General features: G+C 45.5%; 2 protein-coding genes across 6 annotated transcripts in view; one reads left to right on the top strand and one right to left on the bottom strand.

The window, feature by feature from the left end:
- Positions 1-1,175: 1,175 nt before the first annotated feature.
- On the top strand, positions 1,176-18,740 carry hapln1b (hyaluronan and proteoglycan link protein 1b). 3 transcript variants are annotated; one of them, XM_086152781.1, is made up of 6 exons: positions 1,176-1,214; positions 10,792-10,912; positions 11,332-11,495; positions 12,963-13,161; positions 14,542-14,844; positions 15,975-18,740. In XM_086152781.1, the coding sequence occupies exons 2-6, from the start codon at positions 10,807-10,809 to the stop codon at positions 16,265-16,267; spliced, it is 1,065 nt and encodes a 354-aa protein (XP_086008907.1). In that variant the 5' UTR covers positions 1,176-1,214; positions 10,792-10,806; the 3' UTR covers positions 16,268-18,740. The 3 variants fall into 3 exon arrangements, with proteins under 3 accessions (XP_086008907.1, XP_086008909.1, XP_086008908.1); XM_086152783.1 differs by lacking the exon at positions 1,176-1,214 and adding an exon at positions 9,290-9,414; XM_086152782.1 differs by lacking the exon at positions 1,176-1,214 and adding an exon at positions 10,309-10,446.
- Positions 18,741-19,838: 1,098 nt separating this feature from the next.
- Positions 19,839-26,655, bottom strand: part of vcanb (versican b) — a 35,474-nt gene continuing 28,657 nt past the window's right edge. For all 3 annotated transcript variants that reach the window (XM_086152778.1, XM_086152779.1, XM_086152780.1), the window contains 3 exons: positions 23,079-23,223; positions 21,569-21,751; positions 19,839-20,687 (listed from right to left, as the gene is read on the bottom strand). In XM_086152778.1, the coding sequence (XP_086008904.1) occupies positions 20,479-20,687; positions 21,569-21,751; positions 23,079-23,223 (537 nt within the window). In that variant the 3' untranslated portion in view covers positions 19,839-20,478. The remainder of the gene's footprint in view (positions 20,688-21,568; positions 21,752-23,078; positions 23,224-26,655) is intronic.

Below are 26,655 nucleotides of genomic sequence, written 5' to 3'. Positions count from 1 at the left end.
ATATATTATATAGACATAAAGCATTCATTCATTCATTCAATCACTCATTATATAAGATAATGATATACAAGCATTCACACATTCATTCATTCACTCATTCATACATCGTATAGCTATACAAGCATTCATTCAATCACTCATTCATTCACTCATTCATATATTATATAGACATATAAGCATTCATTCTTTCATCATATAGACATACAAGCATTCAGTCATTCACTCATTCATATATTGTATAGACATTCATTTATACATCTATAGATATACAAGCATTCATTCATTCACTTATTCATATATTATATGGACATATAAGCATTCATTCATACATCATATAGACCAACAAGCATTCACTCATTCATTCACTCATTCCTACATTCACTCAATCATACATTGTATAGATATGCAAACATTCATTCATTCATTCATTCATTCATTCATTCACTCATTCATATACTATATAGACATAAAGCATTCATTCATCCATGCATTCGTTCACGCACTCATTATATGAGATAATGATATAAAAGCATTCACGCATTCATTCATTCACTCATTCACACATCATATAGACATACAAGCATTCAGTTCTTCACTCATTCATATATTATATAGACATTCATACATCGTATAGATGTACAAGCACATTTATTCACTCATTCATATATTATATAGACATATAAGCAGTCTTTCATTCATTCACTCACCCATTCATATATCATGTAGACATACAAGCATTCACGCATTCATTCATTTATACATTATATGGACATACAAGCATTCATTTATTCATCCATCAAATACAGATACTTCACCCTCTCGTTAACATGCAAGTGAACTGACTTTTTACCCGCCGTTGGTCCCACTGTGACTTGGGGTCACGGGAGAATTATCATTAAAAATAATATATATAAAAAAAAAAAGCGTGAAAATATATAAAAATAAAAACACCCCCAAGTCTTCATCAGCAGTGAAAAAAAAAATCCCGGTTGTGGTCGGGAAAAGTTTTTTTTTTTTTTTTTTTTTTTTCTACTTATAAAAGTATAAACAGACAAAACAAATGAGCAAACAAACATGGCTAAATACGTAGTCTGGAAAAGTAGTCCCTCCTCCCGCTCCTCGGAGGAGGACCCGCTCCCCCGCCGTCCTCCATCCCCATTCCGCGTCTCCGCCGCCGGGCTCCACTTCAGAGCGCACCGCCGTCTGCGACCCAGGTGAGTGAGACTATAATAATAATAATAATAATAATAAAATGAACACAAATGTAAAAAAAAAAAAAAAAACAACAACAACAACAACAAAAAAAACAATTACAAGCGCAAAGAAACTGTTTTTTTTCCGGTGCCGAAAGGTGTGTTTATCGCGTAATTGTGTATTTTTTTAACGGATAAAAATAAAAATAAAAACAGGAAATCATCAGAAGCTGCGGGCCGGAAGTTGTATTTTAATGTTTTTTTTTCCTGTTTTTAAAAAAAACACGCAAACGTTTCACGCTTTTTTTTTTTTTAATAGTTCAAATTCTATTTTGAAAGGACGCTTGTTTGTTTGTTTTTATTTTTTGTTAATTAATCTTTATTCGCCGGCGTTTCCCGCACCTTAAACCAGCCGCAGTTTACTTTCCTGTTATTTGCTGTTTTTTTTTTTCATCCTGCTGCTTTTTATTTTGGCACATTTTCACTTCCGGGCGTCACAACTGACGTCAGCAAAAAAAAAAAAAAAAAAAAACTTAAATGGACAAGACTTTCATTTACTTACTTTACTTTATTTATTTATTTTTATTTCTTCTGACTAATTTTTTTCTTGTTTTTTTTTCACATTTTCATCTTTTATTTTTGAAAACATAAAGCTAACAGCTAATACACTAATACACAGCGGAAGTTAGCATTGGACATCAAAACACAAATAAAATATCCTAAAATACTGCACTGGTGTTCACGCCTGCATTGTACTATGACTTGTTTATAATTAAAACATTTATATATATACACAGATTAGTGTATATAACCAAATACCAATAACATCAGATTGACTTGCAGTCTGTTGTTTTTCTGGATTTGAAGAGGTTCATTATTCCCAGCATGTCGGACTGCAAGCAGGGGCGGAGGTAGCAACTCGGGGGCCCAAAACGGGGGGCCTGTATTTTTTTCCAGCGGGGGGGGGGGCTTTGAGGTCATCTTTGTGTTCTTATTTGTATTTTTTTTTCAATAAAGGTTAGCAATTGCAGATAACGACAGGAAAACGGGGAATGAACTAGCGGCAGTAGCTGCGGGTCAATCCACGCGTTAGCATCTTGTATGTGTTTTCAACCCAAACACGAATAGCTCCGCCCCTTTAGTCTGTATCTGGAACTCTCTACACTGGATGGATGGATCGTATGCTAACCGATTTATTTTTAAAAGTCACTTCCTGTTTAGCCTTGATGCTAGCCGATGACGTCTCACGGGCAGGTGTCGCGTATCTTCTGCGCTATCGGAGGACAATCCCAAATTCTGACGACACACAAAAACAGCGCTTGAGTGACAGTACTTAGTTACCGTCTGCCTCTGGTGGTCGAAACAAGCTAATCGGCGTTGTTTCTTCTTTTTAGTTTTGTTTTTAGTCTCCGGTGGTCACCGGGTTGATCAGAACATTAGCTCTCGAATGTCTCGTTGCGCTAATTAGCCTTTTTAGGGAATCTTCAAGAAAAAGGGGGCGGAGGAGACGTACTCTCCATACCGACGGCTTCATGTCTCGTCTTCGTGACGATTGTGCTTTGGTTTCAAAGTGTCCGACGGGGGCTGCGGTCAAGCCGCGTCGGATGACGAGTGATTTAGAGCCACTTAAACCCAACAACCCCTCTCTGTTCGCTGGCTTAGACATGGCGGCTCCACCCTGACCCCCACCCCTTTACCCCCCCAACCTCCACCCCCACCCATCACACACACACACACACACACACACACACACACACACACACACACACACACAATGTGGAACACACACAGACGCATACACCCATGGACAAACACAAGCATACATGTCCACGACCTCTTAATGAAACGGGCTTGATTCCTTACAGTGATTCCTTACGTGCGAGCGCATACACACACACACACAGACACACACACACACACACGCACACACGCACGCACGCACACACACCACACACACCCACTTACACTCACAAAGTGGAATACACACATACACATACACCCATGGACAAACACAAGCATACATGTCCACGACCTCTTAATGAAACAGGGTTGATTCCTTACAGTGATTCCTCACGTGCGCGCTCGGATACACACACACACACACACACACACACACACACAAACGCACGCACGACAGCACACACACACCCACTCACACACACACAATGTGGAACACACATACGCATACACCCATGGACAAACACAAGCATACATGTCCACGACCTCTTGAGAAAACAGGGTTGATTCCTTACAGTGACTTCTTACGTGCGCACACACACACACACGCATGCTTGAACACACACACACACACAGCCACCCACTCACACTCACACACACACAATTTGGAACACACATAGATGCATATACCCATGGACAAACACAAGCATACATGTCCACGACCCCTTCAGACAACGGGGTTTAATCCTTACAGTGACTCCTTACGTGCACACACACACACACACACACGCACGCACACACACTCACACACACACTCACAGAGTTTGTCCTACTTGGCGTCGGGCAGGAAACAACAGGCAGGGCGTCTGCGTTTGTGGCTGCAAAGAGGCGTCTTTATGCGCGGCATGAAAAGAGGGTTCTTGCTACAGGGTTGGGTGAGGGCGCCCCCTGCTGGCCGGGGCTGGAAAAAGTGCTCTTCGTCCGGATTTTCCATTTGGACAAGTCGTAGGCTGCAAATATAAACAAAGGAGGGGCATTTATTCAAAGAGTTTCTACAGTTTTGGGTGGAGTTTGGGTGTTTCTCCAGGTAGAGACAGAAATGGGTACAGAGATGCTGCTTTGCTGGTGAATTCTCGCTAATCCCGAGACGTTCTTTTTATTCATCCAGTCTTGTTAAGTTTCAACGTTTATGCTCTGCTAATTTCTTGCTCATTCTGATGTTGACTCCTTTGCAAAGCCTGGAAGGTAATTCATCGCTAAGGTTAAACCAAGGCCCGCAAAGCTGAGGCTAAATGGTCTTGCTAACTTTAAAACGTCATGTAGCTAACCAAGCGATTTCAATTTCTGATTGTTAGCTTGTTACTCGCCTGTAGGCAGATGACCGCTGACTATTCCGGATGGTTTGCTGCAAGTAATTTCTGCCTATTTTTTTGAAACAAAGAAAAAACAGAATCAGGAAATGTAAACAAGCTATGTCATCACTGGGTGGCCATTGAAGTACCAGTGGGCTAATCAGGATGTTAGCATCCTGGATGCTAGTGTCTCTTTTTGACCAGTGTCAGTCAGACCTCACATCAGATGCTACGTTTGGAGCATCAGCATCAACAGGAGTCGTGTTTCTGCTATCCAGATATCCGATGAAACTACCTTGCTAGCAACAACCCCTGCTAGCTTTTTATGGCTAGCGGTGTTTACTATTCGGGCGTTTCTGTTTTTGGCAAACGATCCCCGACTCGGACAGCAATGACGGCCGACCAAAATTTGCGCAGTGACTGGATTCCGAAAACACATTAGCAATACTAGCCGCGGGGTGCTAGTTGCGCTAATCCATGGAGCATTGGTGCAACTGGCAGATGTCAAGAATCCTTTCTGGGATTTATGGGATGTCAAGCTCCCTCCACATCACCCCTTCAGCCCCTCCGACCGCCTGCTGTGGTGATGTTGTTTACGGCGTTTCCCGACAGGGAGCCATGCTGGCAACGAGTGCCTTTAAAATACGGGGCCGCGGAGACAGAACAGGGGTCGGGGGGGGGGGTCAAAGGTCATCCCCAGTCAGGGTCCGCTGTCGCCTTTGAAACCAAGCAGGTTCTCATCCTGAGCTTTGCGTTTTTTCAACTAAACGGAGGAAATAAGTGGAATATTTGCGGTTTAAGAAGCAGCCAAGCTAACCTCCGCGAGCTAAGCTAACAGACAAATACCTTTAACTGGGGGGATAAAAATGAAACTATTCTAATGACTGATGAAAACTGGTGCATCTTCTCATTATAGTTCCTTTTAATATAATCAGTTTGAATTTTTTTTGTTTATTTTAAAATTTATTATTGTAAAAAACCTGCAAATTTTGATAAATTTATTAAGAATTTTTGTGAATTAATTGCAGACATTGATGGTATAATATCACCTGACTATATCAAGGCCTTATTTTGATTTTATTTTAGGCACATTACAGTTCCTGAATTCTTTATTTGTTTAAAGTTATTTTAGATAATCATTGTTATTTTTTTGGCTAATAGCTAATTTCTCTTCAATCTTTGTGTTAACTGTAAATTAATTGAAATTACGATTTGCAAAATTAATACATGAACAACAAATTATATATAGTAATAGTAAGAAAGAAGAAAAAAGTTAGTGTTTTTTTAATGAACTGTATTTTAATCGTCTCTATTTTACGCGTGAATGAGTGACTGGATGGTAAACAATAAACATACCGATATTTTCTCGCTAGCTTTTTGCTAACTTCTGGATGACTAGCTAACTTTCGAGGCGTTTCGGGATCCTTTCTTGCTACTTCTGAGTTTCAGAAAGGCGGTCGCCTCGCAGCTGTGCTCTCCTGCGGGGTCTTTCCCGACCGGGCGAATGACGTTTGCGTCCACATGCGTTTCCTGGACGTCGACTCAAAGCTCTGCGAGGTTTCTTCGGGGCCCCGGAGCTCCGAACTGAAAGGGCCTTTGTAGCGGCGGCTCGCTACGTCACCGCCGCCGCGGACCGGTTTGAACCCGCCACTCTGGAAACATGCCAAGGGACGGACGCGAGGCGACACGGCTAGCGTAGCGCAAAAACCCACCTGTGTGTGTGTGTGTGTGTGTGTGTGTGTGTGTGTGTGTGTGTGTGTGTGTGTGTGTGTGGAGGGGGGGGTTGCTGGCCCCTCCACAAACACAGCCGGTGCGTTTTCTTTATTTTTTCCTGCAGCTGCTCGTTGCATCAGCAGGAAATACCTGGACGCCTGCACAGACGCCACCTCTGTTCGGGACGTTTACGCTAAACATTAGCTATTTTTAACTCGGCGCTAAGCTAATCCCGTGTTTCCTGGGCTTCGTAAATATCCCGAAAGCTCACAGGGACCATGTTTGGGTCAGTCAGGGATGTTCTTAAAGGGACAGTTTGGACATAATAAGGGAAAGAGGTTCATGGAAGAGATGATTTTAGCTAATTCAAGATTGTTTGTCACAAACATCCAAACATAGTAGGTTAAAACATGAAACTCTAGAACTGCCAACAGCTCAAATGGCCTTTAAATGTCTTTTCTTCCAGGGATTATTGGAACACCAAGGTGTCCGGCTTGTTGTCTAGTAGTCAGATACTAGGGTGGACTGGTAGTCAGGTGGGCCGGTGGGTCAGTAGACAGGTAGGTAATGGAGTTGTCAGATGGTCAGGTAAGCTGGCAGTCAGGGTAGTCTAGTAGTCAAGTGGTCAGGTGATCAGGTGGTAAGGTGTCAGATTGTCTGGTGATGAGGTAGTCTAGTCGTGAAGTGGTCATGGTTAGGTTGTCTAGTACTCAGTTGGTCTACCAGTCAGGTAGTCAGCTTGCCTAGTACTCAAGTGGTCAGTTCGTCAAGTGGTCAGATAATCTGGTAGCCAGGTGGTCTACTAGAAAAGTGGTCATGGTTAGGTTGTCTAGTACTCAGTTGGTCTACCAGTCAGGTAGTCAGCTTGCCTAGTACTCAAGTGGTCAGATAGTCAAGTGGTCAAGTGGTCAGATAATCTGGTAGCCAGGTAGTCTAGTAGTCAAGTGGTAATGGTTAGGTTGTCTACTACTCAGTTGGTCTACCAGTCAGGTAACCTAGTACTCCAGTGGTCAGATAGTCAAGTGGTCAAGTGGTCAGATAATCTGGTAGCCAGGTGGTCTAGTAGACAAGTGGTCATGGTTAGGTTGTCTAGTACTCAGTTGGTCTACCAGTCAGGTAGTCAGGTTGCCTAGTACTCTAGTGGTCAGATAGTCAAGTGGTCAGATAATCTGGTAGCCAGGTAATCGAGTAGTCAAGGGATCCGGTAGTCTAATGGTTAGGTTGCCTAGTACTCTAGTGGTCAGATCATCAAGTGGTCAGATAATCTGGTAGCCAGGTAGTCTAGTAGTCAAGGGATCCGGTAGTCTAATGGTTAGGTGGTCTAGTAGTCAGGTAGTCATGTTGTTCTGTAGTCAAGTGGTCAGATGGTTAGGTAGTTCAGTAGTCCCCCAGGTGATTAAGTGGTATAATGGTGGTTAAGTAGTCGGGTGGTAAGATAGTCAGCTAGAAAGGTTTTCAGGTGGTCAGGTAATCATTTGACTGGTAGCCAGACAGTCAGGTGATTAGATAATATGGTTGTCAGGTAGTCAGGCTGTCAAGTAATCAGGTACCAGGTTGTTTGGCAGTCAGGTGGACTAGTGGTCAGTTACTTGGGCGGACTGGTGGTCAGATGGTCAGGTTCAGTTGACAGGTAGGTGTACAGGTGGTTCAGTAGTCCCCTAGGTGATTAGGTAGTCTAATAGTCAGGTAGACGGGTGTTCAGGTATTCAGGTAGCCTGGTAGTCAGGGTTCATGTAGGCGTGTAATCAGGTGACTGAATAATCTGGCAGTCAAGTTGCCTAGTAGTCTAGGGGTCAGGTGGTCTTGTTGGGGATCAGGTAGTCAATTGTCTACTAGTCAGGTAGCAAGGTGGTCAGATAACCTGGTAGTCTAGTTGTTAGCTAGTCAGGTGATCAGGTGGTTCAGTAGTCTCCTAGGGGATCTGGTAGTCCAATGGTCAGGTAGTCAGGAGTTGAGGTGGTCGGGTGCCTGGTAGTCAGGTTATCTAGTTGTCCGGTGGTCATGCAGATCAGTAGTCGGGTGGTAAGGTAATCAGGCAGATGATCAGGTGGTCAACTAGCAAGGTGGTCATGTGACCCGCTGGTGTTCTTTTCTGCATGAAGCCAGATTTAAGTCACAGGAATTCATTCATAGAAGCTTCCAGGCCGTGCTCATGCACGGGAAACGGTATGCGATCGCAGCTGAGCCGATAGCTAATCAATAAAACATGTCATTGACGACAGGAGTCGACCAATCAGGATAGGCGAGCCGCTAACCGCTAGCCAGCTAGTTATTTAAAACGCATTATTCATATTCAATAACATGGATAATTAATGATAATCTGCCCCGTTTCCCGGGAGATAGTGAGATTTTAGGCAGAAACACACACACACACACACACACACACACACACACACACACACACACACACACACACACACACCACCTGTCAATCATCCTTAAGTCCCATTCTTGTCCAATAAAAACAAAAAGCAACAGATATTTGAGCCGAATGTTGCCATTGTTTGTGTGTGTGTGTGTGTGTGTGCCTATGTGTGTGTGTGTGTGTGTGTGTGTGTGTGTGTGTGTGTGTGTGTGTCTATGACTTCACCTCCAACACACTTGATAAACTCCCACCCTGCTGGGAAGCGTTTGTTTTTCTTGTCTGTAGCTTTTACCCCCCCAAACACACACACACACACACACACACACACACACACACACACACACACACACACACACACACACACACACACACACACACTCCCCCCCTGGTGATAACCAACCCCCCCCCCCAAAGAGGTCATTTACTATTTTAAATGTCATGAAATTAATACATGTTATTGCCTGGGTCCTCCATGTTCTCCTACCTGGGTTCTCCTCAGGTTCTCCATGTTCCTCCTGCAGTCCACAAACAGCCAGAAGCTCCATTGAACGTCTCCAAATGGTCCACAGGTGTGAATGATTGAACATCTCCAATGTTTTGACCCTGTGATTGACAGCTGACACGTCCGGGTTAAGCCCCGCCCCCTGGCTCCAGAGCCACTCTGTGATTGGCTCCTCCCCTCTGGCTCACCAAACTATGAAAATACAAAATAATAAACACCGAAGGGTTGTTTGGCTTCGCACCAACACACACACACACACACACACACACACACACACACCTGGCCCTGTAATGGTGTGTTTGCAGTCTGCACAGCTGGACCATGATGTCATGCATATGTGCGTGGGAGTGGGTGCAAGAGTGTGTGTCTCACACACACACACATGCGCAGTCCACCCTCCGGCCTCTAGGGGGCAGCGGTGTGTCACCGGATCTTCTCATTTCAAATTTTGAATTTCTCCAAATTCCCACGTTGGGTTCTTCACGGTGGACCTTCTCCGCTTCTTCATCTTCATCTTCCTCCTCCTCACATCAGCTACTCCTCGTTTTCCGCTCCGAAGTTCTGACCCTTTCCAAAGGACAGATTTCATCTCCACTCGTCGATGCGCCGCCGGTAATTGCTTTGTGTGTGTACGTGCACGGGAGTGTGTGTGTGTGTGTGTGTGTGTGTGTGTGTGTGTGTGTGTGGCAGGCTGTTCTGCTGACTGCGGGGGCTCCACCTGGCAAACGGGGCATCAGCAGTTCAGGATGACCGACGAGTTGAAGACGAGGGGTTGCGGCGGGTCAATCGGAGTGACACACACACACACACACACACACACACATTTGCAGGCGCGTGCACGTGCACGTGCTCACACACACTTTAAAAAGTCATACATAATTGGATCTTCAGGATGGAGTCAATAAAGGGTGCAGGGTGGAGGTGTCAGTTTGTATGACACACACACACACACACACACGTGCACGCACACACACACACACACACACACACACACGTGCATTTTTTTTCACCGGCCTTCACTTGGAGGGCTCAACATTCATGAACCTGCTGGTTATTTTTGGACTGAAGATGATGGAGAACCTGGTTTGAGAACGTTCTTATTCACCTTTTTAGTTAAATTTAAATTATTTCTTTCATCTGCAGAAACTTTGAATAAATTTCAGCGCATTTGTCGCCTTTTTTCTTTTATACCTTTAAAAAACAAAAAAGCAATATAGTTGAATTAATGAGGTGTGTGTGCTTTGCAAATTAGGTGTTTTTTTGGGGGGGGGGGGGGTGACATTCTGCATCTTCTCTTCACTGCACTTTTTTTTCCACTGCTGTTTGTGTGTGTGTGTGTGTGTGTGTGTGTGTGTGTGTGTGTGTGTGTGTGTGTGTGTGTGTGTGTGTTAAAGGCTGCAGCGTCACACTCCCCTCTCCAAGTTGGTCAGTGTTATCCGGGCCAGCCCCGTTTACTCTACTCTACTGGAGATACAGTATGTAGCCTTGCAGGAGTGTGTGTGCGTGTGCTCGCAAGCGTGTGTGTGTGTTCGTGCGTGTGTGTGTGTGTGTGTGTGTGTGTGAAATGCTGCACTGTCACACTCTCCTCTCCAAGTTGGTCAGTGCGATCCAGACCAGCCTCATCTTCTCTCTGCTGGAGAAACAGTATGTTGCCATACAGGACGGTGTGTATGTGTGTGTGTATGTGTGTGTGTGTGTGTGTGTGTGCATATTCATGCCGAGTGTGTGTGTGTGTGTATGCGTGCAGTTTCTTGCGGGACGTTTAGTGATCATAGAAAACTTTGAAGTGTTAATTCTTGACATTGTTTGGGTACAAGCGCGCGCGTGTGTGTGTGTGTGTGTGTGTGTGTGTGTGTGTGTGTGTGTGTGTGTGTGTGTGTGTGGGCTGCAGCTGCCTGCTCTGCAGCGCTGCAGATCCAGGGGCTGCACTACTTTTCCATCGAACCGGTGTGGAGGAGCGTCGTCTCACCGGGTCCCGTCTGTCCGCAGAGATCAGGCCAGAAGATGCTTCCCCTGCTGCTGGTCGTTGCCGTGACGACGCTCGCCGTCGCCGACAACCTGGACTCCCTGTACCCGGACCTGGAGACGTCCCGGACCATCTACGTCTCCGGTGAGAAACCTAGACATGGGGGTTTGTGTCCGCTGGCCTTCGTTTCCTGACACTCAGCCTCTGGCTATCTGCGCCCCCTTCCCCCTTTGATAAGCCTGCTATGTGTGTGTGTGTGTGTGTGTGTGTGTGTGTCGGGAGGTATTTGCTCGCTGAGACACAAGCCATCCCGTTTGGGGATGAGCAGCATGATTAAGTAAAAAAAAAAAAAAAAAAAAAAAAAAAAACATTGCGGTAACTTTTAACCTAATGTTTACAACACGGAAATAAACAGTGAATAACCAAACTAGCCCCCCCCCCCCCCAAAAAAAAAATCAACTTGATTTATAATCAATTTAAATTTTAAATTTAAATTCAAAAATGACATTTAAACACCAGAAAGGTGTGTAAAGCGCGTGTTTTTGTTTTCTTTCGCCTTGCAGAAGACGGCCCCCGGCTGTCGGTGAAGGCGGAACCGGCGCAGGTGGTGTCGCGGCGCGGCGGGAACGCCACGCTGCCGTGCGACATCCGGAGGGACCCGTCGCTGGCGCCCAATCGGAAGATGAGGATCAAGTGGACCATGTTGACGTCCGACTACCTGAAGGAGGTGCTTGATTTTATTTGTTAACATCGTAATAACACTGTATTACTGTATCGGTTGTGTCCACTTTTAAGTCGCCGTTTCACCTTGTGCCTCTGGGGCACAGCTAGTTAGCTTGTTAGCTTGCAGCGCTACAGAAATACCCCCCCCCCTGTTTAACTTGGTTGCTAATTAGCAAGCATTGCTAAGAAAACAAATCAATAAATATACATTCATCCATGTGATTGCTAGTTAGCGTGTTGCGCTGCAAAAACAAACCATTATGTCTTCTGCTTACAGCTAGAAGGTAATTAGCATGCAGTGCTACAAAAACAAACAAACAAACTAGCGCACATCTGCAGCAGAGCTACCCACGAGGTTGTGTGTGGCACTAAAAAACAAAGCATGCTTCTATATCACAGCTAGCCATTGGTTAGCTTGCAGCACTGCAAAAATGAAAAAACAGCTAGTGCTAGTGCTAGAGAGCATGCGGTGCTATGAAAAAAAAAACACGCCTCTGAGACACAGCTAATCGATAGTTACAAGTACACCTCCGTCTAAGAGTCAGGCGCTAGTTAGCATGCTGTGCTACAAAAACAAACAATCAAACACCCTTCCAAGGCACAGCTACCCAGTAGTTAGCGCATTGTGCTACAAAAACAAACAAGCACGCCCCTAGATCAAAGCTTGCCTCTTTAGCCTGCAGCGCTAATAAATAGAAAATAACACACTTGCAGGTGACATGCTTGTTCGTGTGTGGCACCGGAAAAACAAACAAACATGACTCACACACTGGTCACAACTGGTTGCTCGTTAGCATGCGGCGCAACCAAAAAAAACAACATGCCTCCCGGTCACAGCAAGCTACTACTTAGCAAGCAGCACTACAAAAAAAACTCACACCCGCTGGTCACAGGTGGGCGTTAGTGAGCATGCGGCGCTACAAAAACAAATCAATAAACACGACTCCAGGTCACAGACAGTTGCTAGTTGGTTTGCGCCGCTACAAAAACAAAACAACAAACACGCCTTCGGGCCACAGCTGGCAGCAAGTTAGCATGCCGTGCTACAAAAACAAATAATCAAACAAACGCGCATCAGAGTCCCAGATGGCTGCTACTTAGCATGCTGTGCTACAAAAGCAAACAAACCGCATGTCCAAAAGCAACTTTAGCTATCCGAACGCACTACAGTAGCCAAAAGCCCCTAGCGTACAAGCTACAAGTGCTAGCACCAACCTTTTAGTGCGGGTGGTCGTGTAGCCTTCTAGTTTCTACGTAGTTCTTCTCATGTTTAGGGCTTCATTATTTGAAGCCAACCAAGAAGTGATCATGAGGTTAGCTGATGTCGACCTCGCGTTTCGGGCCGTGCCGCCATCTTGGATCTACCAGGTTTCTGATTGGGGCTCCGATCCTCACAACATGGCGTCCAAAGCGCTCCGCGTTCCTTTTATTGTATCCTTGTCATCTTTTGGACGCGTCCGTATCCCTGTAGATCGACGTGTTCGTTGCCATGGACTACCACAAGAGGAGCTACGGCCGTTTCCATGGACGCGTCCACCTGCAGGGTTCCTCTCCCCTGGACGCCTCGCTGGTCATCACGGAGATCACACTGGAGGATTACGGGAGGTACAAGTGTGAGGTGATCGACGGGCTGGAGGACGACACGGCGGTGGTGACCCTGGACCTAGAAGGTGGGAGGAACCATTGAGAATGCATTCATAGTGGAGGTTAGCTTTGGTTAGCTTTGTTTGCCCCAATGTGGCAGCTTCAGGTATCTCCAGCGGTACCTCTAGCTTCGTGTGGTGCTAATCGGTTAGCACACGTTGACGTCGAGAATCAATTGTTTGACGTTAAAATGGTATGGTCCATATGTATGTGTGCTCCAAGTCCCCAAAGTCAGTAGTGGTTTGATCCGGACTCCCGAGTGGCTTTTGTCTGGACCCAGATGTTCCCCGGACCTACTGCAATGGTATGGTCCACATAAACCCAGGCTCCAACAAGCACTTTGAGAGTGTAAACAAAATCTTGGGCTCAGACAAATTCAGTAATGGTTCAAACTTGACTCCCGCCTGTGGATCATCCGGCCCAGACCACCCCCAGAAATGGCACGGTCCAAATAAACAAGTGCCTCGATCCCCTTTGAGACATAAACAAAAATCAGGTTCAGACTTAGTAGTTCGATCTGGACACCCGACTTTTTGACCTGCCCCTGCTATCATGGTATGGTCCCAACCTATTTCTGCAACCGTTGGATCTGGACACCCAAGTGTCGGGTCACCTGGCCGGTGGACCCCCCCACCACTTATGCTATCGTGGTACGATCCACATAAACCAATGCTCCCACCCACTTTAAGAGCGTAAATATGACCTCGGGCTCCAACAAAGTCAGTAGTGGTTCAAATCTGGTCTTCCACCTGTTGAACATCTGGCCCCTGGACCGGCCCCACACATGCTATCATGGAATGGTCCATATAAACAAGTGGCACAACCCATTTTTAGACCGTGACCAAGGTTATGTTAATGCTCTAAGTCTGTAACGGTTGGTTTTGGACACCCAACTATCAGGTCACCTGGTCCCTGGACCTCCCCCAACTTACGATCCACATAAACCGGCGCCTCAACCCACTTTAAGAGCGTAAACAAAACCTGGAACTCAGATTCAGTGGAGGTGCAAGGGCCCAAAATGGGAACAAATCCCCGTCGCCTGGCTAAATTTAGTAGCGTTAGCGGTTGCTCCGGGGAAAGTCATGGCGGCGGTGGCGTTATGGGAGTGGTTTTGTTTCCTTCAAGTTGTTGGTTTGTAGAAGAAGTACGCAGGTCCTAGCTGAACTTGATGATCGGTTAGCATAACAAAAATAAACAAAGAAATAGAAGATGTAAGTTAGCATAGCAATAGCAAGCTACAAAGATTGCCCAAGAAATTACCAAAATAAAAGGCTCGGGAGAGGCAGAATGACCCACAAATTAAAGCTATCCAGAGATGTTAGCAACGCTAATGAGGCTAATGTAGCGCATGTTTAAATGTTTGGAGCCCCCTGGTGGTCAATGGTGGAATCCGGTCTCTCCCTCAGGCATCGTCTTCCCGTACTACCCCCGCCTCGGCCGCTACAACCTCAACTTCTACGACGCCGAGCGGGCGTGCCGAGACCAGGACGCCATCGTGGCGTCCTTCCAGCAGCTGTATGAGGCGTGGCGAGGGGGGCTGGATTGGTGCAACGCTGGCTGGCTGAGCGACGGTTCGGTCCAGTATCCAATCACGACCCCCAGGGAGCCCTGCGGCGGCAAGAACACGCTGCCAGGGATCCGTAACTACGGGTTGAGGGACAAGGATAAGAATCAGTACGATGTTTTCTGCTTCACCTCCCACTACCAAGGTGAGACGTCACGTAGCTGCTAGCATCTCGGCTAGCTTCGGCGGGAGGGGTCATTGTTTGAAATGACTGAAATGTAGGGAGCTACGTTGACACAAAGCCAACAAGCGAACTGTGACAGCAAATTATCGCTGACTAACTGTGCACTAGTGTCTGAAATAACTGAAACAGCATTCTAGCATCCTGCTAGTAATAACCAAATTGCACCAACTTTAGGAGCTATCACTGATAATTAGGCACGGCTAACAGGAACCAAACCGACTGTCTTGACTGTCAGTGAAAGTCACGCTAGCACACAGCTAGCAGCAAATGAAGCCATGTTTTATTAATGTAGAAATTGCATGATATCACATTGAAAGCAAACATTAACTGAGGCAGTGTGTTCGCAAAATATAGCAACTTGCTAATACAATTCAACGGTATCGGACTGCTAGTTCCCAGCTAATACTTAACATTTAATACGTGACAATAGCATGCTAGCACTAATCTATCATTAACTGGTCACGGAGCTCCTTTAGCAACCTTTCCTCACTGCTGCCGGCACCATCCTTGTTTAGCTCCGCCTCCCCGCTAGTGGCTAAGTGCTAGAACCCAGGCTGGCATAGAAGTCATTGTTTGAAGGTGAGGAGCGAAAGATACATGGCTACAGAAATACTATCAGGATTTACCAAAGTGACAGAACATGCTAACAGCCACTAGATCTATCTTAACCACACTTATGTGACGCTAACAAGCTAACTGTCACAGCAAACTACCACCTGAAAACCAAAATAGCATTCTAGCCAAAAACACACAGCTAACATTAAACGTACAAAGTATCTTGACTGTCAACGAAAGCCATGTTAGCACATAGCTAGCAGCAAATAAAGCATATTGGTAAAATCAGTGCCAGATTAGCCAGATTAACAGCGTCGTAGAAGCTAACAAGCTAACTGTCATAGCAAATTACCACCTGCAAACCAAAATAGCATTCTAGCCAAAAACACACAGCTAACATTAAACGTACAAAGTATCTTGACTGCCAACGAAAGCCATGCTAACACATAGCTAGCAGCAAATGAAGCATACTGGTAAAATCAGTGCCAGATTAGCCAGATTAGCAAACTAATCAGAGTATGTATGTGTTCCGCTAGGGCGCTTCTACTACCTTATCCACCCCTCCAAGCTAACCTACGACGAGGCGGTCAAGGCGTGTGAGAAGGACGGCGCCCAGATCGCCAAAGTCGGCCAGATGTACGCCGCTTGGAAGCTGCTAGGCTACGACCGCTGCGACGCAGGCTGGCTAGCCGACGGCAGCGTCCGCTACCCCATCTCGCGCCCGCGCCGGCGCTGCAGCCCGACGGAGGCCGCCGTGAGGTTCTCCGGTTTCCCGGACAAGAAGCACAAGCTGTACGGCGTCTACTGCTTCAAGGGCGGCCACAACTGAGCACCGGCGTGAATTAGCATGCTAGCCTGCTAGTGACACGCACAAGCCGCGGGACGGGAGGAGGTCGACACAATCAAACTGTGATGCTTTTACTTCATGGGGACTTCAGGCGATACCGTCATGTCGCTCAGTTATCTGGGACCTAATAGTCTACGTGGGGATAGTTTACACGTATTTAAGGTGCATATTATTTAATCGACATGTTTGGGGGGGAGGGTTTTTCGGGAGGATTCCGGACTGGCATGTTTTACTCCATAACAAGGAACTGTTTCCGTAGCAACACGTGGTTCGTTCTCATACTTTGGGCACTTATATTGTTTTTCCCCCTTGTTTCGGACCAGGAGCAACGACGCCCGACATTTTTGTTTCCGTCCAAACCTTGCAAGGTGCTACGACTGGTATTTCCATCTAGCCATTTGCCGTTTGGTAGTTGGTGACACTTGACAATAAGCGCGCAATAATTAGCATAGGTAATAAGCAGTTGTAAAAAGTAATAAACCTGTAATAACCAAGTCAAAACTTAGCTAGCATTCACCAGCTGGGTTCTCCTTCAAGATGAACCCAACAGACACGATTTTTCTTTTCACTAGCATGATGAGTAGCGCGTGGCTACCGGCGATTTTTGCACGTAGATGTAGATTTAGCGACGAAACTTTCAATGCTAACGGTTATTACCGTATGTTTGTTAGCGGCTGTCAAAACCGTCGATTGATTCATTAGTCACTCGTCCAGCAAAACTTAATGAAGACATGTTAATAAGACATTTATTGTTGACAATTTGTACTATTTAATCCTAATTATTAAAATGATTAACTTTCACTCATTTGTTCAACTAATGAATTCAACTAATAATTAGTTTCATCTTCATTAACCAGTCAATAGTGTATTTGACTTCATCGGTGAACATGAACATATTCATGAATACATTAGTAAACAGTGAATTAGCAGAAAGCTAGCTAGACGTGGTACTAACATGACTGAGCTTGAGTTAGCGATTAGCTAGATTTGATACGTAAAACTCTTTATAGCCTTCTAACCCGTCTTCTTCTAACAACTTCACCCCTTTGATTAAGCCTCTGTTTACGCACTAACCCCTAATTAACGCTTTATTAACACTAACTTACATGTCGTAACTAGTAATTATTAATGTACAATGTGTGTGTGTCAAACCAGCTAGTGAACACAATAATAAACACATTATGCCTTGATGAATAGTTAAACCGATTAATTGTTTCATATAAAACCTGGACGGAAAAATGGAATTAATGTAATTAATGACCTGATTATTTTGTAATCAATTAACCAATATTAATCGTATTTTGATCGCATTTCATATTTGACACTTGTGCACTTTGTACAACGCTAACACAACTGACCGTGTGCTCATACAAAGCTAACATTACCAACCCGCGCTCGTACAAAGCTAACATAACCCAACTTGCATGGCAATACGAAGCTAACATTACTGGCCTGCGCGCTTGAACAAAGCTAACATTACCAACCCACGTAATCGTACAGCGCTAACATTACTAACCTACGTGCTAGTATACACTAGCATTTCCAACCCGGGCCATCGTACAAAGCTAACACTACAAGCTTGTTTGTTTGTACGAAGGTAGCATTACCAACCTGTGATCTAGTACAACACTAACATTACCAACCTGCATGCTCATATAAAGCTAATATTTATGACCTGCCTGCTAGTACATGGCTCAAAGTTGATATAAACAACTTGCATGCTTGTACAAAGCTAACATTACCAACATGTGCGCTCGTACAAAGCTACCATTACAGACCAATGCGCTAGTACAAAGCTAACATAACCGACCCGCGTGGTAGTACAAAGCTAACCGACTTGCGTGTAACAGCTGATGTTAGCGTATGCTTAAACAAAGTCAATGTCGGCGACCTGCGCGCTAGCTCTGACATATTTAGCGTTGAGGTGCTAATGGAAGGTGGAGGTGCTCTTGTGATGTAAACTTCCTTCCCACATTAAGTGCAAAAACTAGCATGTTTGATTGGTCCATCATGCTAATTGCACCACGCGTCAGTGTTATGAGTCCCCTTTGGAACTCGGTCTCTCAGAAACGTTCCACGGTGCAAATGTAAGTGCGATTAAAATGCGTTCGTTTTCTTAATTTTCTGTATTGAATTAATCGCTAATTGACGCGTTAAAGTGTGGCTTAACACTTATTACTGTCTTAATGAATGAAAACGCCCTTATTGTTGAGTGTGTCCTTTCTGTGTCAGTGAACGAGGGAATCCAGTTGTTTTCTTTGTTTATGTTTTTTTTAGGATGTTTAGAACAATATCTTTTATTTCTTAAACCTTCTTACACAGCGGCTAACAGAATATGATGGGTTTTTTTCGCACTGAGATGCGGTCATTCTCCATTGAAGCAATTGAAAATGCCTGGCATCGATTGAAATGAAATAAAAAATAAAGAAAGTACGTACCCGTTGCAGTAAATGATGCTCTTTAGTTTCAGTTTTGTCATTGTCTTCTTGCATGCTAACATTTAACGTCCAACTAACTCTCTGCTAGCATTGCCAAGGTGAATTCAGGTGATCAATCTCCAAACAAAACTACAAAAAAAAACGATTAAAAAAACTACAAAACATCCAGCATCGAATGTGGTTTTCTTTGATTGCTTGTTCTCCAAAAAGCTAATGCTTCCAGAAGCTGCCTTCCTGCGCCGAACACAGTGACTTGACTAAACCAAGGGCACCTCACTGCTGTTGCTCGCTAATGCAGAGCTAACATCAACTAATTGTTTTTAGCATGGATTAGCCAAGTGCCTCGGCTAGGCAATGTGGCTTGCTGATGCTATATTTAGTCGCTCAATAAACAGAAAACAAATACGAGCTGATTTAGCATCTTAGCAAACTACAGTAGCTTGCTAATACAGTATGGCTGTAAATAGAACAGCCTGCTAACTAACAGCTAATATATACTAGCGTGTCTTGGCTAGCTAAGAGAAAATATACTGCAACTGTCCTAACTGCAGACAGTGCTATGCTAGGAGTGCAGCTAACATTAAAATGAGTGAAAGTGTTTTATGTTGCTATAGTGACCATAGAAATCTCAAGGCTTGCTTAACTTAGCTTGCTTAGCGAACAGCAACTAAAGCGTAGCTAACCACAGTACAAATGCATAGTTAACGTGCTAGAACAGTGTGGCTAACAACAATAGCATGCTAGAGCTGATCTAACACTAACAGAAGCTAAGTCTAATGCTACCTCACCGCTCAAACTACCCGAAGGCTAGCTTCAAAGCTAGAGATTACGATGAAGCCACCTTTCACTGTTGTTGTAGCCATTTTTGGCTAACAGATTAGCGCGTCGGGGATTAGCGACGATCAAACCCGCATGAGGCCATGTGACCATAGAGGTGGAGAACATCCTGCGAGATCCTTGACCTTGACCCTTGACCCCTTAGCTATAAGGAACTGTGTGGCTAACAGCGCTAACACCGCTACATGTCAATACTGCCCCATTCCTGGGGACGATCATCTAACTAATAAACATTATTTTGTCGATTCTTTTTTTGGGAACAACACAAAGGAGGCGCGTTTGCAACGAGCTTTATTTAATATCACAGTAAAAGTGTATAATAACTTAAGGTCGTATGGCTTTGTGTGTCTATTATAAACCCTAAAAACACACACATTCACACACTCAACCCCCCTCCCCACTTCAACCCCTCCCTTTAAAATTTCTGTTAAAACTTTTTGTACAAAAAAAGGGGGAAAAAAAATATTATTCTTTTTATCCCCCAGCGAGCTCTTATTTTAAAACGCGAACAAGCGCCAGTCTGAATGCGTCGCCACGGATACGGACGGCACGGCATAGGACGCGGTGATGTCACTTCCTGTTTCAAGGGAAAAAAAAAAAAAAAATCTTTTAACTTTGAAAGACAGAATGTTTAAAAACCACTCTCAAAATAAAAGCGCCAGTGTCCGGCAATGTTTTGGACGGATTTATAAGTTAAATGAAAAAAAAAAAAAAAAAAAAAGTGGCACTTATCGGCATCTCAGATTTCCCACGCTTCCCCCCTGGCAGTGAAGGCACCGCCCCCAACCCACCAGCCTGAATGGGAACTAAACTGCAGGTTCAGCTCTGGAGAATCTCCCTGGTTCCTCCAGGGGGCGGCGAATCCGTGGATGCCCACGGGCGCCGCCGCCGCCGCCGCCTCCCAACAGGAAGTGGGCGTCAGTGATGCCTCTTCTCCCGCATCAGCTGCTGGAAGCGGCTCTGCAGTGGAAGCCACAGGTTCTGCAGGAGGCCGAAGCTCCGCTCCTCCTCCTCCTGGTGTTTAGGGTTCCTCGGAGGCTGGAGGTGGTGGTTGTACGGCGGCGGCGGCTGCTGGTGCTGCTGGTGGTCGCGGCGGCGGAAAGCGACGGATTTGTGGTAGGTGGCGGCTGAGAAGGTGGAATTTAAATGCATTATTTGTGTGTTTTGATTCAATTCTTTTTACCATTTTCGAAAGAATTTACGGCGAAAAAAAAAAAAAAAAATCTCTCAAATTGTGTGTTGATAGTGTGCTAATTCAGCTAATTTAGCTAATTGTGTCTTTATTCCACGGTAACTAAAAAAAATGAAAAAATGAAAATAAATACGAGATAGAAACATAGAGAGATAGAATGGCATTAAAACTGGAAAATACATATGTACATATATACAGAATGGGAAGGTATATAAAAATATGTATATACATATTGAGAGATCTAGAAAATATATTCAATAAAAACGGGATGGATGTAAATATATATATATATATGTATCAAAATATCCATATATATCGATCTGTTTACCTCTACATATAGATGTCGATGTATATGTATATAGATACACAGAATTTGCTAAAAATGTATAAATAGAATGGGATAGATACATATATACAGTGTATATATATATATATATACGAAGAATGGAATGGATATAATGGATGGATATAAAAGTAAAGAGAAAATGTGTAAATAAAAAATATATCTACAGACTAGGATAGCTATGAGAATAAAAATACTAAAAGAGATGGATATAATATATCTCTATCTATCTATATGTATATGTAGATATAGATCTCTCTCTCTCTTTCTATATATATATATATATATACACAAATTGAGATGGATATTGATCATAAAGATACATATATACAGAATTATATAGATATAAAAAATTCTAAATGTTTCCTAGTAATAATTCCCATCAACTATTGCATATTTTCCACACAACATCGGTTCATGTGAGTTGTTTTTTCAATGCTAGCCACCCGTTAGCCACGAGCTAAGCGACTCACGGTTCATGCAGGTGACTTTGGGGACGTCCCATTGGCCGCTGGCCCGGCAGCGTATGGTCGGCGTGTGCCTCTGGATGAGGCCCTGCTTGCAGTGGTAGCGCAGCAGGGAGTTGATTTCATAGTGCGGCTTCATGGGGCCGAACACCCGGGCGTCCTTAACCACCGGCGGCGCGCCGCACGACACTGCAGGAGACAGGTGGGAGGTCACATGACTAGAACTGGGGTGAAGAGCCATCTTGAATTCAAGGTTGACAACATGGTGTCCCCTTGGGGTTGTTTGTGGACCCAGAAGTTCTTCTTTTCCTTTGTGGTGCTCCCTTTAGGGGTCACAGCAAATCATCTGACTATCTCCAGCCCACTGGCTTGATCTCCAGAACATCTAACATGTGCTGTCCCTCTGATGGACTCCATCCTCCCGACTCCCAAAGAGAGCCTCCACATCTTCATCCCTGCTGCCTCATGTCTTCTCCTCGGACAACATGGCCACTCTTGCCTTCGTCTTCGAGATCTTTCCTTTCACACTCTTTTACCACCCCTGACCCTTTTGTCCACCTCTTCCAACCTTTTGTCCACCCACTTCATCAAACGGGCTTTTGACCTTCTGCACTTAAGTCCTCCACCTTCTTTATCTCCACTCCCTGTAGCCTCATCATCCCACTTGGTCCTTCCTTTCCAGAGCATACCTCCACCTCTCTAGATGTACCTCAACCTGTTCCCTGCTCTCACTACAGATCACAATGTCAGCTGCAAAGGCCTTGGTCCACAGAGAGTCCTGTCAAACCTCATCTGTCAGCCTGTCCATCACCACTGCAAACAAGAAGGGGCTCAGAACTGATCCCTGATGTAGTCCCACCTCCACCTTGAACTCCATTATCACACCTACAGCATACCTCACCAATGTCTCACAGCTGGCATACATGTCCTGCACCAGTCTAACAAACTTCTCTGCCACTCCAGATTTCCTCGGTTCCTCTCTCAACACCCTGTCGTATGCGTCTTCTTCTAGATCTACATAGGCACGACGCAGTTCCATCTCACTTTCTCTGGAGCAAGGGTCTATTTCATGACCGAGGAAACGGTGGGAGAGAAACGAGAAAGTGGAGATGACAGAGAGCAGAGAGCAGGAGAACATTAAGAGAATACGGTAAAAAAACAAGACCGGAGTCAATGGAGTGAACCAAGATAAGAGAACATGGAGAGAGCAAGCACAAAGACAGAACTCAGGAAGGAGAGCATGCAGACTCCATACAAGGGGAATCCAGGCTGGAGAACGCAGGGAGAAGAATGTGGACAACAGGGTAAAAAAAGAAAACAAGATGGGAGAATATGGAGAAGAACCAGGCAGGAGAAGATGGAGAGGGCATATAGACAGCACCAAGCACCTGCTGTAAGGTGACTGTGTGGACCCCTTACCTCTGACCTCTAATCTCTGACCCTTGACCCTTGACCCTGGACCCGCCCTCTACACTTAAACCCAGCAGAACCTCCCAACCCCAAGACGTGGGCCCACCTGTCCCCTTCTTGCAGGTAAAGGTCAGGTGGTAGTTGCAGGGCACGTCGTTCCACTGGCCGCCCTCGTGCCAGATCATCACCACGCAGTCCTCCCCGGACTGGAAGAAGCTGTCAGGCTGGTTCGGCCTCCAGCGGTCGTACTGCTGTTGGAACAGGAGTTTCAACAGTTTAGACCTTCTCCTGTTGTTTTTATTGTCCGTGACACCCCATAAACATCCTATAAAACCCCAGGCTTCAGGAGAGCCGGGCGGCTGGGAAGCATTAAGACACGCTTTGCGAATTACGCCTTGCCTCTGGGTCTTCAAAGGAGGCTAGGCAGGGCTGGAAACATCGGAAAGTAATCCGAAAAACACGAGGTTTCGGTTTGTGGCTCCTTTCTGGCGCTGTAATACCGACCGCCGGCCCTTTTAACTCCCAACTGGTGTGACAGTTTGAGAACGTCTGGAACCACTAGTGCTACATCCTCAAGCTAATGGTAAATGGTTGTTTCACACTGGGAAACATTCACCCATTCACACACCAATGCGTAGAAGGCGCGAAGCATACCGTTGGAGAAACTTGGGATTCAGTGTCTTCAGGACACTTCGGTATGCAGACGCGGGGAGCTGGTAATTGAACCTCCAATGAACCTCCAAAGCCGCCTCAATGTGACATTTCACTGCCTTGCCTTGCCTTTCCATTGGGATGCTGGCTGACTGGGGGCTCTCATTTGTCGAGCTTTGCTAATAAGTCAGTAGGCTACCTGCGTTCCAAAAAGATCTAGTAAGACGGATCTTATCTGTCCTGCACTGGCTCCCACTACAGCTCAGAGTAGAACTAGCAGCCCGGTGCTCAAAGACCTCCTGGAAGCAGACCACCCAGTCGGATCCTCATGCTCCCAGGATGCAGGGCAACTTTTGTGGTCTTTGGAGTCTCCAGAAGCAGAACAAGGGCTGAAGCATTGAGTTACCGAGCTCCTCTTCTGTGGAACCATCTCCCGCGCGCCATCCAGAGGGCGGACAGCCTCTCTTTGTTCAAAAATATGCTTAAAACTTATCATTTTGGGAAAGCGCTTGTAGTTAGCACTAGGCCAGCCCCTAGTTATGCTGCCATAGAAAAGTCTGATGAGGGCTATCCCACGTCTGCACTCGTTCATCGGTCAGGTTCCCGGGGGGCGTGGCTTGATCTATTGCACCGTTTCGCCAGGCGTTCACCATTGTTATTTCTTTTATGACTGTTAAAGCTCTTGTTGTATTATTTCATCTACTAGCATGTAACTGTGAGCACTGTGTTAACCGTTGTTGATCATTTGTGTGTGTCCCTTCCAACACTAATAATCCCTCTGTCTCTATCACCCTTGCTTTCTATCATTGAGTTTGGATCTATCCCAGGCTCTTGTAGGCCATAAGAGTGTGGTCCAGACCTGCTCTACATGGAAAGGGTCGTCAGACGACTGGGTTGCGATTTGGCGCCATAGAAAGAAAACCGGACGTGGCTTGACTTGAGCATACCGGCAAAAATGTTATCCAGTTTTGCGCAATTCACAGTTCTTTTTTAGGAGTCCATACAGCTCGCTACGAAGAGTTCTTTTGACAGCTTCCTCCAACTATCGTGGGCCAACCTAGTTGTCTCCATGACGAGCCCTAGGAGCGTCAATCACCTGGAATCACGACTCGTACCGCCCCCCCCGAGTCTTTGTAGGAGCAAGTTAAATTTATATTTTTTATTCCTCAATACACAGGAAAAGACATTACTGCCCCTTGTGCCAAAGTCCAAGGTAAAACACGCCTAGAAGCCCATTCAGGTTATAAAGAAGCTAAAAACCACTAGAACAAACAGTGAGCAAGATACCAGCAAGCTAACAAACGTAGCCAACAGTATTCTGAAGCTGGTCATTAGGGTTCTCTAGTGGGCATCTTCCTCCATCTGTGCTTTGTCAAGTTAGGCCGAGGACACCTCAAGAAGGCTTAACAGTGAAATCCAGCGTCCTGGAAACATACCCTCCATGCTACATAGTCGATCTACCAGATCCTACCTTAGCGACCTCCCCAGCCAGCATGCTTCCTTCTTGACCACAGCTGCTCGTTCTTTCATTCTGTTGCCAGAGATGTGTTCCAGCCTACATGTTTCAGGCTCCTACTGCGAATGCCCAACTCGGTTAGTTGGGCAATGACCAAAGTAGCTCACCTCTACAAGCCTCTACAACCTCACTGCTCTACACGTGCGGGTGCTAACTATGTATGCTGGGATAACCAGTTACTCTGAGCTATCCCTGAGTTGTGCCTGAACTTAAACGGTCTAACCTTTTCTCACTCAAGTACAAATTTAACCCTCCTTACTAGCAACTACCAAATTTACCTCTAGACGCTTTTCCTTTGACTATATAACTAGAACCTTGATGGCCAAAACTTCCAGGGCGTTTAGGGGATCCAGTTTAGTGACCTAAGGATGGGATCTTTGACCCTCCGTGATCTATGTTCCCACCCTCATCTCTGGTCAGGAGCTGTGGGTGGAGACCGAAAGGACCAGATCAGGGAAACAAGTGGACAAACTCAGTTTCCTCCTCGGGGTATCTGGGTTCTTCATTAAGACATAGGGTGAGAAGTTCAGCCCTCCACCAGGGGCTTGGAGTAGACCTACTGCTTCTCCGTATCCAGAGGAGCTACAAGAGGTGGGTCGGGCATCTGGCCAGGATGCCTCCTGAATGCCTCCCTGGTGAGATGTTCTTGTGATGTCCCACCAGGAGGAAGAAGACCAAGGCCAAGCTGAAAGATCTGGGATTCCCTCGAGATCCCCCCGGAAGAGCTGGACCAAGTGTATATTTGGTTTTTCTTCACTGCTGTCTTCCTTGCAAAAGGAGTCTCGAGACAAACTCTTGAAACTCTTTAGAATTCATTCCAGGCCTTCTCCGACCCCTGACTGACGCCACCCATGAGGATAGTGAACTCAGCGCCTCGCTAATTCGACACACATGAGGGCGGGGTGTATTTCACAGAATGACCATAGGGTGGAGCCGGTGGACCGGCCCAGCTCTGGTAGGCTTGCAAGGACATAGATGCACGGCTTTGTGTGAAAATCAAAATAACAAGCCGGGACTCCGCGAGGGGCGCGTCCCACTCCTGCAGGGGTCACATGTCCAGCCTCTGTTTTAACAGCTGTGCCCGGTCATGACCCGCCTGCAACGCCATGGTGCCGAGTGCACAGGTAGACTGACGTCACGTGGCGTTTCCAAACAAACAGGGGCTGGGAGTTTATTGGTGCGACGCGCGGTTCCATTGGTTCTGAACCTTCTGGGACGCAGGATGGTAATCGTTAGCTGAAGCAAATGCACAGAAGAAACAACTAGAAGCTAAAGTGCAGGCTAAAAACAACTAGAGGCTAACTGTATGCAGACAGACAAACAAGCTCGAGGAGTTAATTGACAAAAAAAATGTACACGTGCTAAATTTAAGTTCCCGGCTGAACTCTTTTGATCAGATTCCTCCCTGGATGCATCTCGACTCCCATCTTTTCTAGATCCAGGGGTCACTAACAAGCTCAACATAGACTCCTGTTACAACCATTTAGGCTACAGAAAGGTAAATGTTAGCTAAATA

This window comes from Fistularia commersonii, chromosome 9 (assembly GCF_037954325.1).
Source record: "Fistularia commersonii isolate RoL2024-O1a breed Wild chromosome 9, RoL_Fcom_v1.0, whole genome shotgun sequence".
Classification (NCBI taxonomy): domain Eukaryota; kingdom Metazoa; phylum Chordata; class Actinopteri; order Syngnathiformes; family Fistulariidae; genus Fistularia; species Fistularia commersonii.
The sequence above is the reverse complement of the archived record's forward strand: the minus strand, read 5'-3'. Positions and strand labels throughout refer to the sequence as shown.

What these genes read in the sequence shown, in the direction of transcription:
- hapln1b (XM_086152781.1), top strand. Translation starts at nt 10,807, where the DNA reads ATGCTTCCCCTGCTGCTGGTCGTTGCCGTGACGACGCTCGCCGTCGCC. An exon ending in CCGGACCATCTACGTCTCCG is followed by an intron (nt 10,913 to 11,331) that starts GTGAGAAACCTA and finishes TTCGCCTTGCAG; the next exon opens with AAGACGGCCCCCGGCTGTCG. An exon ending in CGTCCGACTACCTGAAGGAG is followed by an intron (nt 11,496 to 12,962) that starts GTGCTTGATTTT and finishes GTATCCCTGTAG; the next exon opens with ATCGACGTGTTCGTTGCCAT.